Consider the following 14,749-nt stretch of genomic DNA (forward strand, 5'->3'; position numbering starts at 1 on the left):
ATTTTTCCCCATTCTGCTTTTAAGAATCACCATATAATCACCTTAAAGTAAGCTGTCGTCTTGACCTTGTCAGACTTTAATTTTTTTTCTGTTTATCTCTCAAAGTGCAATACCATCCATTTGCATATTATTAAATCATACCTCTGGTCATTGTGATTAAAATAATCACCTTTTAGAGAAAGAGTGTTTTGAATATTATTACTAGAAAGATGTCTTATGGGGTATTTTTCTAAAGACTCAGTTTTTCTTACCTAAATAAGTTGATGGACCAAGGAAATGTCTGTGATCAAAGATAAGATTTCTATCTGAAATCTTGAACTTTGCAGCAATGTGAAATTCTAAGTATTATTACCATTAAAATTATCATTTATAAACAATAATTTCTAATAGTTATTAACCGCTCTTGAACCGCCAGATTCTGAGCTAAATTTTTTCTGTGTCCAGAAAGTAGACAGCTGTTGTTGGACCTCTATAGACAACAAGATTTAGTATTAAGAGGTTAGGTTATTTACCATTTGTTATAACAGACAGAGCTGCACATAAACCCCATCAAAGCTGATGACAGAGTCTTGACTCCCAATAAATATTCTCTCTAGCTGTACAACCAGCACGAAATAATCTCTATGCTCTCTATTTGAAAACAACAATGCTTCCTCTCTAAATTATTCGCCTTCTGGTTTACTTACAACTGAAATAAACAGATTGAAATGTCCAGCAGCAAGCAAACAATTTCCTAACATCAAGGACTGGGGATTAATTGTATCAGATTCACCAAATAAACATGCACGTCTTCATAGTAATTGTCATAAATGTCTGCATTTTAATTTATTAGTGATTTCACGGCAAAGGTCTGTAGATACCAAGTGTTGCTACAAGCACACACGTATTTGCATTCATTTGCTCACTTTGCCCGGTTCTCACTCTTTGAGTCTGAGGCTTCTGTCTCCACCAGTGTCAACAGGGATACCTCTGTGCTGCAGAAACAGGAGTGTGACAGGGCAGGTAGTTGAGCTCAGTTAGAGAGTGTGCCGGAGAAGGCAATGGTACCCCACTCCAGTACTCTTGCCTGGAAAATCCCATGGATGGAGGAGCCTGGTAGGCTGCAGTCCATGGGGTTGCTAAGAGTCGGACATGACTGAGCAACTTCACTTTCAGTTTTCACTTTCCTGCATTGGAGAAGGAAATGGCAACCCACTCCAGTGTTCTTGCCTGGAGAATCCCAGGGACGGGGGAGCCTGGTGGGCTGCCGTCTATGGGGTCACACAGAGTCGGACACGACTGAAGTGACTTAGCATAGCATAGCATAGAGAGTGTGCACTAGTTCCAAGGGCCAGGTAAAACCACCAATGAATTATCATTCAAAGGATGATTTTCTAAATTAAATAATTTTTTGAGTTGTAGTTCACATACCATACAATCTACCAACTTAAAATGTACAAGTCAGTGGTTTTTATTATGTTCACAGATGTGTGCACTCCTCACTAAGTCAGTTTTAGAACAGTTTCATCAACTGAAGAAGAAACCCGTAGTAGCTTTCAGCCACCGCCCCCAACTCTGTCTCAGCTCTGAGCAGCCAGCAGTCTGCTCTCTGCCCCTACAGATTCCCTATTCTGAATTTCCATAGGAAGGCAATCATAAATCATGTGGGAAAGACCATTAACTTTGCCATAGCTAAGCTGAGTGGTTTTGGCAGATCAGCACCGCATTCAGATGGATAAGAACGTTGTCCATGTTCTCAAAATGATGTTCCTTTAGGTGCTTCTCCTGGACCTGTTGACTGTCTGTGATTTTCTGTTTACAAGTATTCTCCTTTCTCTGAATGGATCTGTGATGTTGAAGTCTATTATCTTTTTCTTTCTGGAGCCCAGAATATGACTGATTGATTGTAATGAAAAGATTGAGTTGAAAGGATTTATTTGGCAAGATTCCCAGTGTTATTAAAAACATAACTGAGTTTGGCTTAGTGGAATTTCATGGTTATACTAGAAAATCATTATATAGTCTCAAGCTCAAAATGCTTTAACTGAGGCCTTATATCCTGGTACCTATAGAACTAGCTATAGAATTGATTATCCTTTGTGAAAAGGCTCTCTCAAAACTGAGTGGCGTACTTTTTAATATTTTCTGGGATGCAATTTAGATTGTCACCTCACTTTTTCTAATCTCATTTTACCCTGGATCAACCGAGCTCGAGTAATTCATTTACTTTCTATAAACCATGGCCAAAAGCCTTGCAGCCTGACCGGCCTTAGGGTAGGTCGGGGAGAAGATGATGAAGGGAATCTGCCCTGACCTCAGGTCCTTCATATTCTAGAGGGAAAGGAGACACTGATCAAAGTGTCATGCAGAGAAATGTGGTCCCAGGCATGGCCCAGGGCATGTGCACAGAGGCTGATGGAAGGACTCTGGCTGTGTGTGAGCAGAGTCTTAACCTTACACCTGGCCAAGGGTCAAGGGGAAAAGCACTGGGGGCCAAGGGGTCGTGCTTGCGGAGGAGGACAAAGGTCCAGGATAAAGCAGAGGGGAGGCTGAGGTCACTGGACCTTGGCTTTTATCCCACGTGCAACGTGAAGCCTGTCACCAATTGTAAACAGGGTGAATCATGTTATCTGCTTTCTGTCTGGAAGGTTTTGAATCTCCCTAGTTAGGTCCAGAGCTAAATCTAATTTACTTTGATAAAGCTGGACTGCTTTCACATTTCATTAAATAAATGAAGGCACAGTGATCTTCAGTTCCAATTTTATCTTCTGAGTTTTGTCTTAAAAATCTCTCTCTAATCAATTAATAAAGTGATCTCCTTAAATTAGCTTTAAAATTCTCTCAGAGCCTCAAATGTCTGATTAAAAACATAGTAAAAATAAAACACTTTTGGATTCAAATCATTGAAATTTCAGAAGCAATTTTACATATAAAAGAAAAATGTTGACCAAACAGGGGTTAGTTAAACCTTATTATTAAAAGATAGTTGTAAGTCTCAGGTATTGAGAGAAGGATGGATAGCTGAGTTGACCCTCAGAAAACTGGTACCCTAGACCAAACCTGGGAGAGACTTCCCACTCTCCTACCATGGTAGCCTGTGCTAAACACCTGAGCATCAAGAAAACCTTTGAATTCAGTACTGCAAGGAGAGAAGACGAACAGCTGAAGGAAAGTGCTATGACACCAGCTGCCGGCCTAGAGTGACATACATGGGGTTCTCCTCTGCCCCCAACACCAGAACCATATCTGGATGGGTCTGTTTTCTCTCTTTATGTCACATAAAACTTCATCACTCTATGCTTTGTTTTAATCAGCATTTTCTTCTAAGAAATGGAGATGTATTCTGAAAATTTTTCCCATTTTTGAAGTATCTCTAGGAACTATCTGTAACCATACACCTTTGATTCCATTGTTCACCTTCTTAGTTTCTACTCAAAATCTTTCTGCAAAGTATTTTCAAGAGTGAAAAATTTTAGGTCTGAGAAAGCTCTAGAGTTCATTGTTTCACTTATTCATTCAACAAACATTTCAAAGCTTAAGAAAGCATCATTATTCCAGGCACAGATATTACCTCAATGTAGGAAACAAATTTGATCCCTAGGTTAGGAAGGTCCCCTGGAGAAGGGCAAAGTAACCTACTCCAGTGTTCTTGCCTGAAGAATCTCATGGACAGAGCAGCCTGGTGGGCTACAATCCATGAGGTTGCAAAGAGTGGGACACGACTGAAGCAGCTTAGCATGTGCACACAAGCAGGAAACAAATAGCCAAACCAAAGAGCCAAGACAAATACATAAATAAGTCCATTGCTGTTGCAGAACTTACTCTGTGGTTGGGGACAAGGGAAGGAGAAAGAAAATACATGATGAATGCAGGAAATGAAGAAGACGGTAGAAGAGTAGAAGCTGATGAATATAATGGGAGAAAATAGAACAGAACGCAGGCATGGGGAACCCAGAGCCCTAAACCTACGCTTGAAGGTCCTTGGGTCCTGATCCTGTGGGGTTTCCTGTGCTCTGGAAGCACATGTATGCACTGTGCCCTCTGTCACAGTCCTGGGCTCTGATCATGTGAAGATTGCCCTGGACAGGATCAGGGCGCCATGACACAGACCAGGAGGCAAAAGCAGGACCCAGAGCCGAGGAAGCTCACACCAGAGACTCTGCCCAGAACTCGTGTGGGTGGGGGGTGAGTGTCTGCTCGGTGAGATGTGGTGAAAAAGGGCACTGATGGGTGGGTTTGAATTTCACCTTGGGTAAGGCAGCTTTCAATATTTTTATCACATCGCTTCCTAATACCCCAGAAGTAGAAAGGACTACTTGTCAAGAAAAATTTCAGAGCCACAGAGAAAAATTTTCTCGACTATCGCCTCTCTTGGGCTTTCCAGGTGGCTCAGTGGTAAAGGATCTGCCTGCCAATGCAGGAGACGCAGGTTCGATACCTGGGTCAGGAGGGTCCCCTGAAGAGGAAACGGCAACCCACACTGGTGTTCTTGCCGGGGAAATCCATCCCATGGACAGAGAAGCCTGGCGCTACAGTCCATGAGGCTGCAAGAATCTGACACAACTGAGCATGTGTACATTGTCTATCTTATTTTTAAGTTTATTGAAACTCAGTGCTAAAAATGGACATTCATGGGAAAAAATTGTCTATTCTAAAATAATTTTTGCCCTTGAAGGGAGAAAGGCTTAGGGATTTACTTATTCTGAAGCTGCAGAAGCCCCAGTGGAATTTAGATCTTCTTTTGAACTACCCACATTAAAAGTGCCATCCTTACCTTCTATGTGAAATCTTACTGTTTAATGAACTTACTTGACTTTTTTAACTATTGCTTTCAACCTTCTCAACTCTGTTACATAAAACAGTAATTTATACAGTTACTTCAGGAATTTATTTTCTTCCACATAAGTTCAGTTACTTATTTTTCGGTTTTTTTTCCTCTCATTTGGTCCATTAGCCAAAGCACTACTGCATAATTCTTGGTGGCTTACTGTGTTCTTTGGTATATGCTTCCATATAATGCTGATGACCTACCCCCTCCGTTAAGCATATGCACACTCTGCTTTTTGTCCAGTTTGTGCAGGTAGAGGTCTGTCTAGCTACTTAGCATTCCAAGGGGCCATTGCTTGGTTCCCAGCATAAAGCAACTTAGCTAGATAATGGAAATGCATAATTATCTGCTCTTTGGAACCCGAAATAAGAGTTTCTACGATGGATAGCATGGCTGGTCATTGGAGGAAATGTCTTCTTCAGGCATCACCATATTAATCTTAAAAAATTAACATTTTCAAAGTCAACTATTATTAATTCTTGGATGTCACAGTGAAATTCTAAACAGATAGGCTTCTTGGGAGCACAGTCTCCTTGATAGATGCCACGAGTTTATTTAAATTCTACTTAGTGTCTGTTCACCTGCTTTCCTTGGCCTGTATAGTTTCTGAACTAAAAGCTGAGCTTTTATTCTTTTGAGATGAAAAAGTGAAACGTGTGATTTTTTTCTTTCCAGGGGGGAGCGGAACATAACATTCCAGTTGTGGTTTCAAAAATCTCGAAGGAGCAGAGAGGTAAAGTGTTCAGAGGGTGTCCTGTGGCTGCTTCCTGAGTGAGTCACTGAGGAGCAAGACTGTAGCTCAGAACCAGGAGATTGTACGAAATCTCTCAGTCCAGTTCCCAGGACCAGGCCACACGTGGCTGGTTCAGACCCTTATCCACACCCAGCCCCCTGCGGTGGGGCAGGCTGGTCTTTAAAAGAAGCATGGAGCTGATTCTGTTGTCAGTGGATTGACTGTCCAGATCTAGACATTTTCATAGGCACCTTAAACTTAAGGGAACATGAGAACATTAGTCCTCCCTCCAGACTGTAAGATCTGAAATGATGGGGTTAAATGGAAGTATCTCAGCATGGGTTTCAGAACTTGAGCTGAATCGTATGATCATTTTTTGCATTTCCATTGCTTGTGGATCTTTTAAGATGCTACCCTTATAGACCATCTTACTTTTTGCTTTAATTACTTTTTCCTTTAATCCTCCTCCATCTTTGCCTTTGCCCTCAATCAGTTTTGGCTTTATTGAATTAAGAACTCTTACTTCTGTGTGAAGAAAGTAGACAAGGCATAGTCAATTCTCCTTCTCCATTCACAGCTGAACTGTCAGGACTGCTCTTTATTGGGGACGCAATTCTCCAGGTATACATTTTACCATTATTTTCCATGTGTCACCAAGATACAGTCAGTTCACAGTATGCTCTTCAAATTCTCTCTCTCTTTCCTTTGCAGATAAATGGGATTAATGTAAGAAAATGCAGACATGAAGAAGTGGTGAGTCTTCTTTACTTTTTCTAATATTGTTATTTTCCCCATGTGCAAATGATTTATGGCATTGATAAAAACTTCCTTTTTTCATTAGGAACATATGAAACTAGTCCTGTGTGATATCAGATTTTCAAATAATCTCTTACTTGTTTTATTTTTCATATTAGAAACAGATCAGTGAATATCACCTGGAACAAAATGTAATTCAAGAAATACTAAAGGAGGGCTATTTGCTATGTTTCCCAATTAATCCCCACAGCTTTCCCTTGTAGCTCAGTCAGTAAAGAATCTGCCTGCAATGCAGGAGACCTGGGTTCAATTCCTGAATCAGGAAGATCCCCTGGAGAAGGAAATCGCAACCCACTCCAGTATTCTTGCATAGAGAATCCCATGGACAGAGGAGCCTGATGGGCTACAGTCCACAGTGTCGCAACAGTTGGACATGACTTAGTGACTAAACCACTACCAGAGCATGTCCACTAAGCATATCTCTAGGTGAAATATACCTCTAAATCTTTGCAAATCTTTGAAAGCTTATACATTCTCAGTTGCTCGGTCCTTTCTGAGTCTTTGTGACCTTATGGACTGTAGCCCGTCAGGTTTCTTTGTCCTTGGGATTCTCCACACAAGAATACTTGAGTCTATTGCCATTTTCTTCTCCAGGGCATCTTCCCCACCCAGGGTTCAAACTGGCAGGAGACTTAAGAGACACATGTGTGCATGTGCACAGGCGCGCGTGCATGTGTGTGACAGAGACAGACAACATTTAGAGACAGTTGATCTCAAGGCTCTGGTTTAGCACTCAGCAGCTACACAAAAAGGTCAGCCGTGTTTATTGTGAATTTTCTTGGATGTTGGTAAATGTGCAGACCTGAATTCCGGGCCCCAGATGTCCTAATTCACTCAGTTTAGGTGACCCAGGAATTTGTCTTTCAGCAGCCAGCCCAGTGGTGTCTTGTCAGCAACCTCTAATCGACACTTTGGGAGAAGCTGGGAGGTGGAGGAGCTTCCGTGAGGCTCAGGGAGGACATAAAAATATGATGCCGGAAAGAACAGCCAGTGTCGGGCACTTGGGAAATGTTTTTCACGGTTGATTCAATAACACTCATAGAACCTTCACTGAATTTCCATATCAGCTCACATGGGAAAGGAGAGAGGAGAAATTATGTTTAAAGGTTTGTACTCAGGGGTCAAACAAAATGAAAATACCCTGAGCTTTCGGCTTCTCACAGCTTCAGTTCATTTGGTTTGTGAGGATGTGGCGCCTCTGCTAACAGCTACTTGGAGAAGACTCTTCTGACATATTTACATATTTCAGACCTCAAAGAGGCAGCTTCAAGTGTCTGAAAAGCTCCAGCTCCACGAGCAGAGTTCTGGAGGGTTCTTCGTGGGACGGGCAAGGAGTGTCCCTTTACATCACTCCTCTGCTATTTCAAAAATCCTACTTGGTCCCCTTTGGCATCCCTGGTGAGCCTCGCAGAAAATGTATATACTTCAGATCTTATGCCACATCACATAGGTACAGGGAAAAGCAACATTTGAGAACAAACTTTTAGACAAATGATCTAAGTCACTTCAGTCGTGTCCGACTCTGTGCGACCCCATAGATGGCAGCCCACCAGGCTCCCCCGTCCCTGGGATTCTCCAGGCAAGAACACTGGAGTGGGCTGCCATTTCCTTCTCCAGTGCATGAAAGTGAAAAGTGAAAGTGAAGTCACTCAGTCGTGTCCGACTCCTAGTGACCCCATGGACTGCAGCCCACCAGGCTCCTCCGTCCATGGGATTTGCCAGGCAAGAGTACTAGAGTGGGTTGCCATTGCCTTCTCCGAAAATGATAATCGGCACAGCACAAACCACTGTGTTCTAAATGTATGTAAATTCCAAACAAAGCCCTGTAAGCAGAGATATTTTAACTTTAGTCTTTTTTTCAGAAGTACAGAGAGATGTTAAACTCATTGTCCAGGGAGCAAGAACAGGTGCATTCTCTTCCAAAAACGCATGCTATCAATGGAGTCCAGTTTGTGATGTGTTCTTCAGAGGCCGCAGTGAGCTTACAAGAACTGTGTGGGGCTTTGATTGAATAGATCAGCATGGCCTGAAAGATTTGTGGTTGTTGTTCAGTTGCTCAGTATTTGTGTCTGACTCTGTGACTCCATGGACTGTAGCACGCCAGGCTTACCTGTCCTTCACCATCTCCTGGAGTTTGCTCACACTTGTGTCTATTGAGTCAGTGATGCCATCCAATCATCTCATTCTCTGTTGCCATTTTCTCCTTCTGCCCTCAATCTTTCCCAGCATCAGGGTCTTTTCCAATGAGTCAGTTTTCTTATCAGCTGGCCAAAGTATTAGAGATTCAGCTTCAGCATCAGTCCTTCCAATGAATATTCAGGGTTTATTTCCTTTTGGATTGACTGGTTTGACCTCCTTGCTGTCCAAGGGACTCTCAAGAGTCTTCTCCAGCACCATGATTCGAAAGCATCAATTCTTTGGTGCTCAGCCTTCTTTATGGTCCAACTCTCACATCTGTGCATGACTACTGGAAAAACCATAGACTTGACAATGCAATCCTTTGTCAGAAAATTGATATCTCTGCTTTTTACTATGCTACTAGGTTTGTCACAGCTGTTCTTCCAAGGAGCAAGTGTCTTTTAATTTCATGGCTGCAGTCTAAAAGATTGGAACATGCTTGAATGGTGTTCATTCTGTTTCAAAGAAAAGGGACTTGAGATTGTATTGCAAATTGTATGTGGCCCTTTATAATAAGCTTTTATTCTTCTGAGAAGTTTAAACTTATCAGCTTTGAAATGTAGATGCTGATTTTCTTAGCTGGTTCCAGTCTTTCACTTTGCAACAGTGATTAGCAAGTTTTTATCTTCACTGTCAATTATCTAAGTAAGCACCTCAGTGGGGCTGATTTTAATTAAATGTTTAAGACCAGACTTACATGGGCAGAGAAAGGCACCACAACCTGAGAGGTATGGATAGTTTTAGAGATATGGGTAGTCAGTGCCTCAGAGTCCCTGATTTAGAAAGAAACTGAGAAGGTATGACCACAGGTTGTTTGCGCACCTGACTCTCTCTTGTTCACCTGCAGAGGTCACTGCTGTTAGAAGCAGCATTGTTCTTAGATGCCTTCTACAGGAAGCCATGGCTTCTACGATGAGCTGTAGGCTGGACTGTGTATATGGGGAATCCCTCCTCCTTACCCCTGGGTGCTCAGGGGATTGTGTTAATGGAATTCTTTACCCAAATGCCTAGAAATAGATCATCATGGCTTCTGCATCTGTTTCTCATGTTGCCAGTTGGAGTGAGTGATCTCAACTCTAGGCTGTACCCACCCCACCCTGGGAGCCCTCTTGATACAAGAAACCAAGAAAGAAAAGCTCCCAGTTTCCGTATCAAAAAGGATTAGCACAGGCACCAACTTTGAGACATATGTGTCCTGAAAAAGAGTTTCATCCACTCTTTGTTGTTATGATCTTACTCATAAAGAGCATTAGATAATTAGAAGTGAAAATAACTGTCACTCTAATTCTGAATTTGTGAATTTGAACCAAACTCTACCAGAGTGTGTAATTTTTACAACAGCAGAAGGAGGAGCTCAAATTATGTAAATTAAAGGATTCATTCAAGCAATGATATCAAATTTTGATAAGAGAAACATAAAATATTGCTTAATATAATTTTGATTGTTATAATATGTGCTTAATTCAAAATTTTCATTGGAATAAAAATAACATTTACCTTTTTAGCTCAATCAGAAAATGACATTGCAAGGGTTTGTATCACATCATCTGAAAATGAGGCATTAGTTTATATACTAGAGGTTTTGTGAGTTACCAAGAAACACATTCAGGATGTGACTTGGGACTACAGATCAATTTAGACCTTGGCAAAAAGGTTAACTTGTCACTGAGTTACACACCATGTTTTACCTAACTGCTGACAATTCCCATGTTCTCAGTTTGAAAATAGGTTTTAAGGTCCAACCGATTAATATTTTCCTCGAGGACTCTGACCATACTGGCCTTTTTTTCTTTGGATCAACTACTACCAACTAAAGCCACACATGAAGTAATTTAACTTTTAATATTTCCCACTGGTTTGGAAAATGTTAAGTGCAAAAGCAACAATGTGGGAAATATTGTTTATTGAATCTGTGAATTTAGAAAAGCAATAAAATATTCAGAACTCTGTGATTTTGGAAAAGCAAAAAAACATCCAGAACTTGCCTTATTTACATCCTTAGGTTTTCATTAACACCTTTAGGAGTTCCTTCTCACAAGTCTGTCCCCTAATTAGGTTATGAATAGAGACAGCACAGGAGATAAGTTAATTAATTTTCCTCCTGGCTACAGACTCTCAGCCAGTCCCTATCTGGCTATTAACAGGGGTCTGTACTTTATTTCATTTCCTTGGTTTTTGCCCAATGTTTCTTTTCCTGTCCCAGGATCCCAGCCAGATCACACATCACAGGGAGTTGTCAAGTGTCCCATGGCTCCTCCGGGCCGTCATGGTTTCCAGGACTCCTTTTTTCGATAACACTCAAGGTTTGAGGAGTAGGGGTCAGCTGTTTTGTGCAATATGTCTCAACTGGGAGTTTTCTCATGTTTTTCTTGCAACTAGACTGGGTGTTTGTGTTGCAGGAGGAAGGCCACAGAGGCACAGCCCATCCTCATCCCGTTTCACCATGTGTATGCACCTTCCTGACCGAGTGGCCAGCGCTGGGCAGAGGCTGAGTGTCAGGTCTCTCTGCCTGAGGCCCTGCGTGCTTCGCGCATGCTCTGCTCTGAGGAAGGGGGTCGCAGTGCAGACCCCACACTCAGTGGTAACATGCTTCTCTCTCACGGGGTGGGCTGTCTGCCTACGTTCCCTGGAATTCTGCTGCACAGGAAATCTATCTGTTTATCCTCAATGTTTAAATTTTATTCCATCATTCTGATAGATCAGTAAGGGTTGCGGACCTTGTACTCTGGGCTATAAGCTCTTTTCAAGTGGTTTTAGTGTTGCTTTGCAATAGTCCTTGGGCTTTGGGGTTTTTTTTTTTTTAGCATTTTCTCAGTTTTTACACTAAAAGTTGTTTTAGGCGCATCTTGCACATTTCCTGCTAAGCCAGGAATCAGCCATTTCTCCCAGAGGCCCTGCTTTCCCTTGTTGGAGAACATCTGAGAAACTGCGTTCTTGGAGCTGGGTGCTCATTGCTCTGGAGCAGCTGTGCCTCTGAGGCCCCTCGGCTCACAGGACAGGAGGTGTGTGTGAATGTGTGTGTGTGTTTGTGTGTGAATGTGTATGTGTACCGAAGTGCTCACATACCTACTCACACATGTCCATGTCCATGTCCATATCCACATTAGGCTAAACATGAGGCTACATGGCTGCCTCCAAGGAAAGCCATCATCACGTAGATGAACGACTAGAACTAGCCCCCTCCCTTTGCTTATCTGTAACCCCCCTCACTGATGAAAGTGAAAGAGGAGAGTGAAAAAGTTGGCATAAAGCTCAACATTCAGAAAACGAAGATCATGGCATCTGGTCCCATCACTTCATGGGAAATAGATGGGGAAACAGTGGAAACAGTGTCAGACTTTATTTTTTTGAGCTCCAAAATCACTGCAGATGGTGATTGCAGCCATGAAATTAAAAGATGCTTACTCCTTGGAAGAAAAGTTATGACCAACCTAGATAGCATATTGAAAAGCAGAGACATTACTTTGCCATCAAAGGTTCGTCTAGTGAAGGCTATGGTTTTTTCCAGTAGTCATGTATGGATGTGAAAGTTGGACTGTGAAGAAAGCTGAGTGCTAAAGAATTGATGCTTTTGAACTCTGGTGTTGGAAAAGACTCTTGAGAGTCCCTTGGACTACAAGGAGATACAACCAGTTCATTCTAAAGGAGATCAGCCCTGGGATTTCTTTGGAAGGAATGATGCTAAAGCTGAAACTCCAGTCCTTTGGCTACCTCATGCAAAGAGTTGACTCATTGGAAAAGACTCTGATGCTGGGAGGGATTGGGGGCAGGAAGAGAAGGGGACAACAGAGGATGAGATGGCTGGATGGCATCACCAACTCGATGGATGTGAGTCTGAGTGAACTCCGGGAGTTGGTGATGGACAGGGAGGCCTGGCTTGCTGCAATTCATGGGGTTGCAAAGAGTCGGACATGACTGAGCGACTGAACTGAACTGAACCCCCCTCAACAGATGGCCACACCATCTGCCGTCTATCGATTTAATTGTTCTAACCCAGTACATATGTACAGCAGGATCAGGATGGTTAACCCACTCACCAGTGAGCAAACTCCACGAGGACAGTAGAGGATTGATGTACATTTCCTTTTTGCCTTTCGTATTCTAGATTTCATTAGTTTTACGTCAGTTCCACTCCCCCATGCCCTACAGGAAAGTGGCTACAGACACTAATAACACAATCTTGTTGCCTTCTGTTCTTCATCCTAACATCTCTCAACCTCCCAAGTGACTCCTTTAAAGGTCTGCACACACCAAGGCTCACTCACCTTTTGCTGCACACTCTACAAGTTTTGATAAGTGCACACACAGCATTGCATCTCCACCATCATGACACCATGCAGAAGAGTTCCACATCCCTAAAATATCCTCCTCAACCATCCCCTCTCCCCCACACCAGCGATCCTCTGGAAATAACCATCTCACTGTCTGCAGAGTTTTGCCTTCACCAGAATGTCATACAGTTGAAATCATAGAGAATGTAGCCTTTTCAGACTGGCTTCTTTCACTTAGCAATGCCATTGAAGAATGATCCATGTAGTTTAGCTCTCAATGATTTATTTATTTTTGAGCACCAAATAATATTTCAGGGTCTGGACAAGGCAATATTAAGCAATTTCACTACAGTTTTTCTTTAAATCTATTTATTCATTGGAGGATGTTGTGCTTACTTACAGTTCACAGTGATTATGAATACAGCTGTTATAAATATTTGCATGCAGGTTTTTGTGTGGACCTAAGTTTTAAATACTTTGAAAATAACTTAGCAGGTATATTGCTGGTTGTATGGTAAGATTTTACTTACTTTACAAGAAGCTGCCAAAACTGTCTTCTGAAATGGCAGTGCTATTCTGCAGTCCCTCCATCAGCAGTAAAGGAGTGTCCTGTGCTCTGAATCCTCAGCCACAACTGGTGTCTCGAGGTTTGTGGATCTGAACCACGTGGGCAGGGCTATCTCATTCTGCTAATGTATGATTCCTTTTTTTTTTTAAACTTTACAATATTGTATTAGTTTTGCCAAATATCAAAATGGATCCGCCGCAGGTATATCTGTGTTCCCCATCCTGAACCCTCCTCCCTCCTCCCTCCCCATACCCTCCCTCTGGGTCTGTATGATTCCTTAATGACAGATGATGGAGGACATGTGTTCATATGTTTATTTGCCCTCTTTATATTGTCTTTGATGATGTCCATTCACATATTTTGCCCATGTTTACATCCAGTTGTTTGTTTTCTTATTGTTGAACTGAACAAAGTTTTATATATATACATATATGTATATATACATAAGAAGTAACTCTTTGTGTGTATTGGATACAACATAAATAAATGGTTTAAAGATATTTTCTCCCTGTCTGTGGGGGAGAAAATTGCTTTTTAATTTTCTTAAAAGTATATTTTACAGAACAAAAGTTTTTTAATTTCAATAAAGTCCAACACATCAATTATTTGATAGCCATAAAGATTGCTTTATTTCCTTCTTTAAATCTATGTAACCTTAACTTATGTTTTGTTTCCATCATATTAGAAACAAGTCTGGAAGCTTGCAGCATGATTTGAATGCTCATATGAATATGAGAAAATGTGTCCTTATATGTCGTTTTCTTGTTCCTGGTCTCAGTGGGAAGGGAATTTCCCATCATTAAGTGTGATATGAGCTGTGTGTGTTTTGTAGATGTTCTTTATCAAGTTGAAGGAGTCCCCCTATATTTCTAGTTTGCAGAGAGTTTTAATCAAGGACATATGTTGAGGCTTTTCAAATGCTTGTCCTACATCAGTTGATATGAATATACTTGTTTTGTTCTTTAAATATTTGATGTGGAGATAACATTGTTTGAATTTACAATGCTGAATCATCCTTGCTTACCTGGAATAAACCTACTTTGTTTTGATGTACAACTCCTTTTATACATTGTTGGTTGGGTTTGATGTACTAATGACTTTTTGAAGATTGTTGCATAAATGCATTTGGGGCTGCCCAGCATCATATCAGCATTCCTCAAGGGATGTTTATCTACCTGTCACTTCAACTTGTGAGCCAGTGCCTTCCAACAATTATGTGCCACAAACAAAACTGAGTCGAAAACAGGAAGATAGACCATAAATCCCGTAGAATAACACGATCCAAAAATCAGCAGTACAAAATAATGGAGTGGGTGTGGAGCCCCAGAATTTTCACTCATTGCAGGTGGAAATGCAAAATGATCAAGCCACCGTGA

The 14,749-nt window shown here is 41.5% G+C and overlaps 1 protein-coding gene across 1 annotated transcript in view; it reads left to right on the forward strand.

Annotated features, from left to right (window-relative positions):
- The window catches only part of SNTG1 (syntrophin gamma 1), a 422,503-nt gene that overhangs the window by 298,653 nt on the left and 109,101 nt on the right, over nucleotides 1-14,749 (forward strand). Inside the window, exons 7-9 of the mRNA XM_027560956.1 lie at nucleotides 5,483-5,540; nucleotides 6,118-6,161; nucleotides 6,252-6,293. Of these exons, the coding sequence (XP_027416757.1) occupies nucleotides 5,483-5,540; nucleotides 6,118-6,161; nucleotides 6,252-6,293 (144 nt within the window). The remainder of the gene's footprint in view (nucleotides 1-5,482; nucleotides 5,541-6,117; nucleotides 6,162-6,251; nucleotides 6,294-14,749) is intronic.

Source organism: Bos indicus x Bos taurus, chromosome 14, assembly GCF_003369695.1.
Source record: "Bos indicus x Bos taurus breed Angus x Brahman F1 hybrid chromosome 14, Bos_hybrid_MaternalHap_v2.0, whole genome shotgun sequence".
NCBI lineage: Eukaryota > Metazoa > Chordata > Mammalia > Artiodactyla > Bovidae > Bos > Bos indicus x Bos taurus.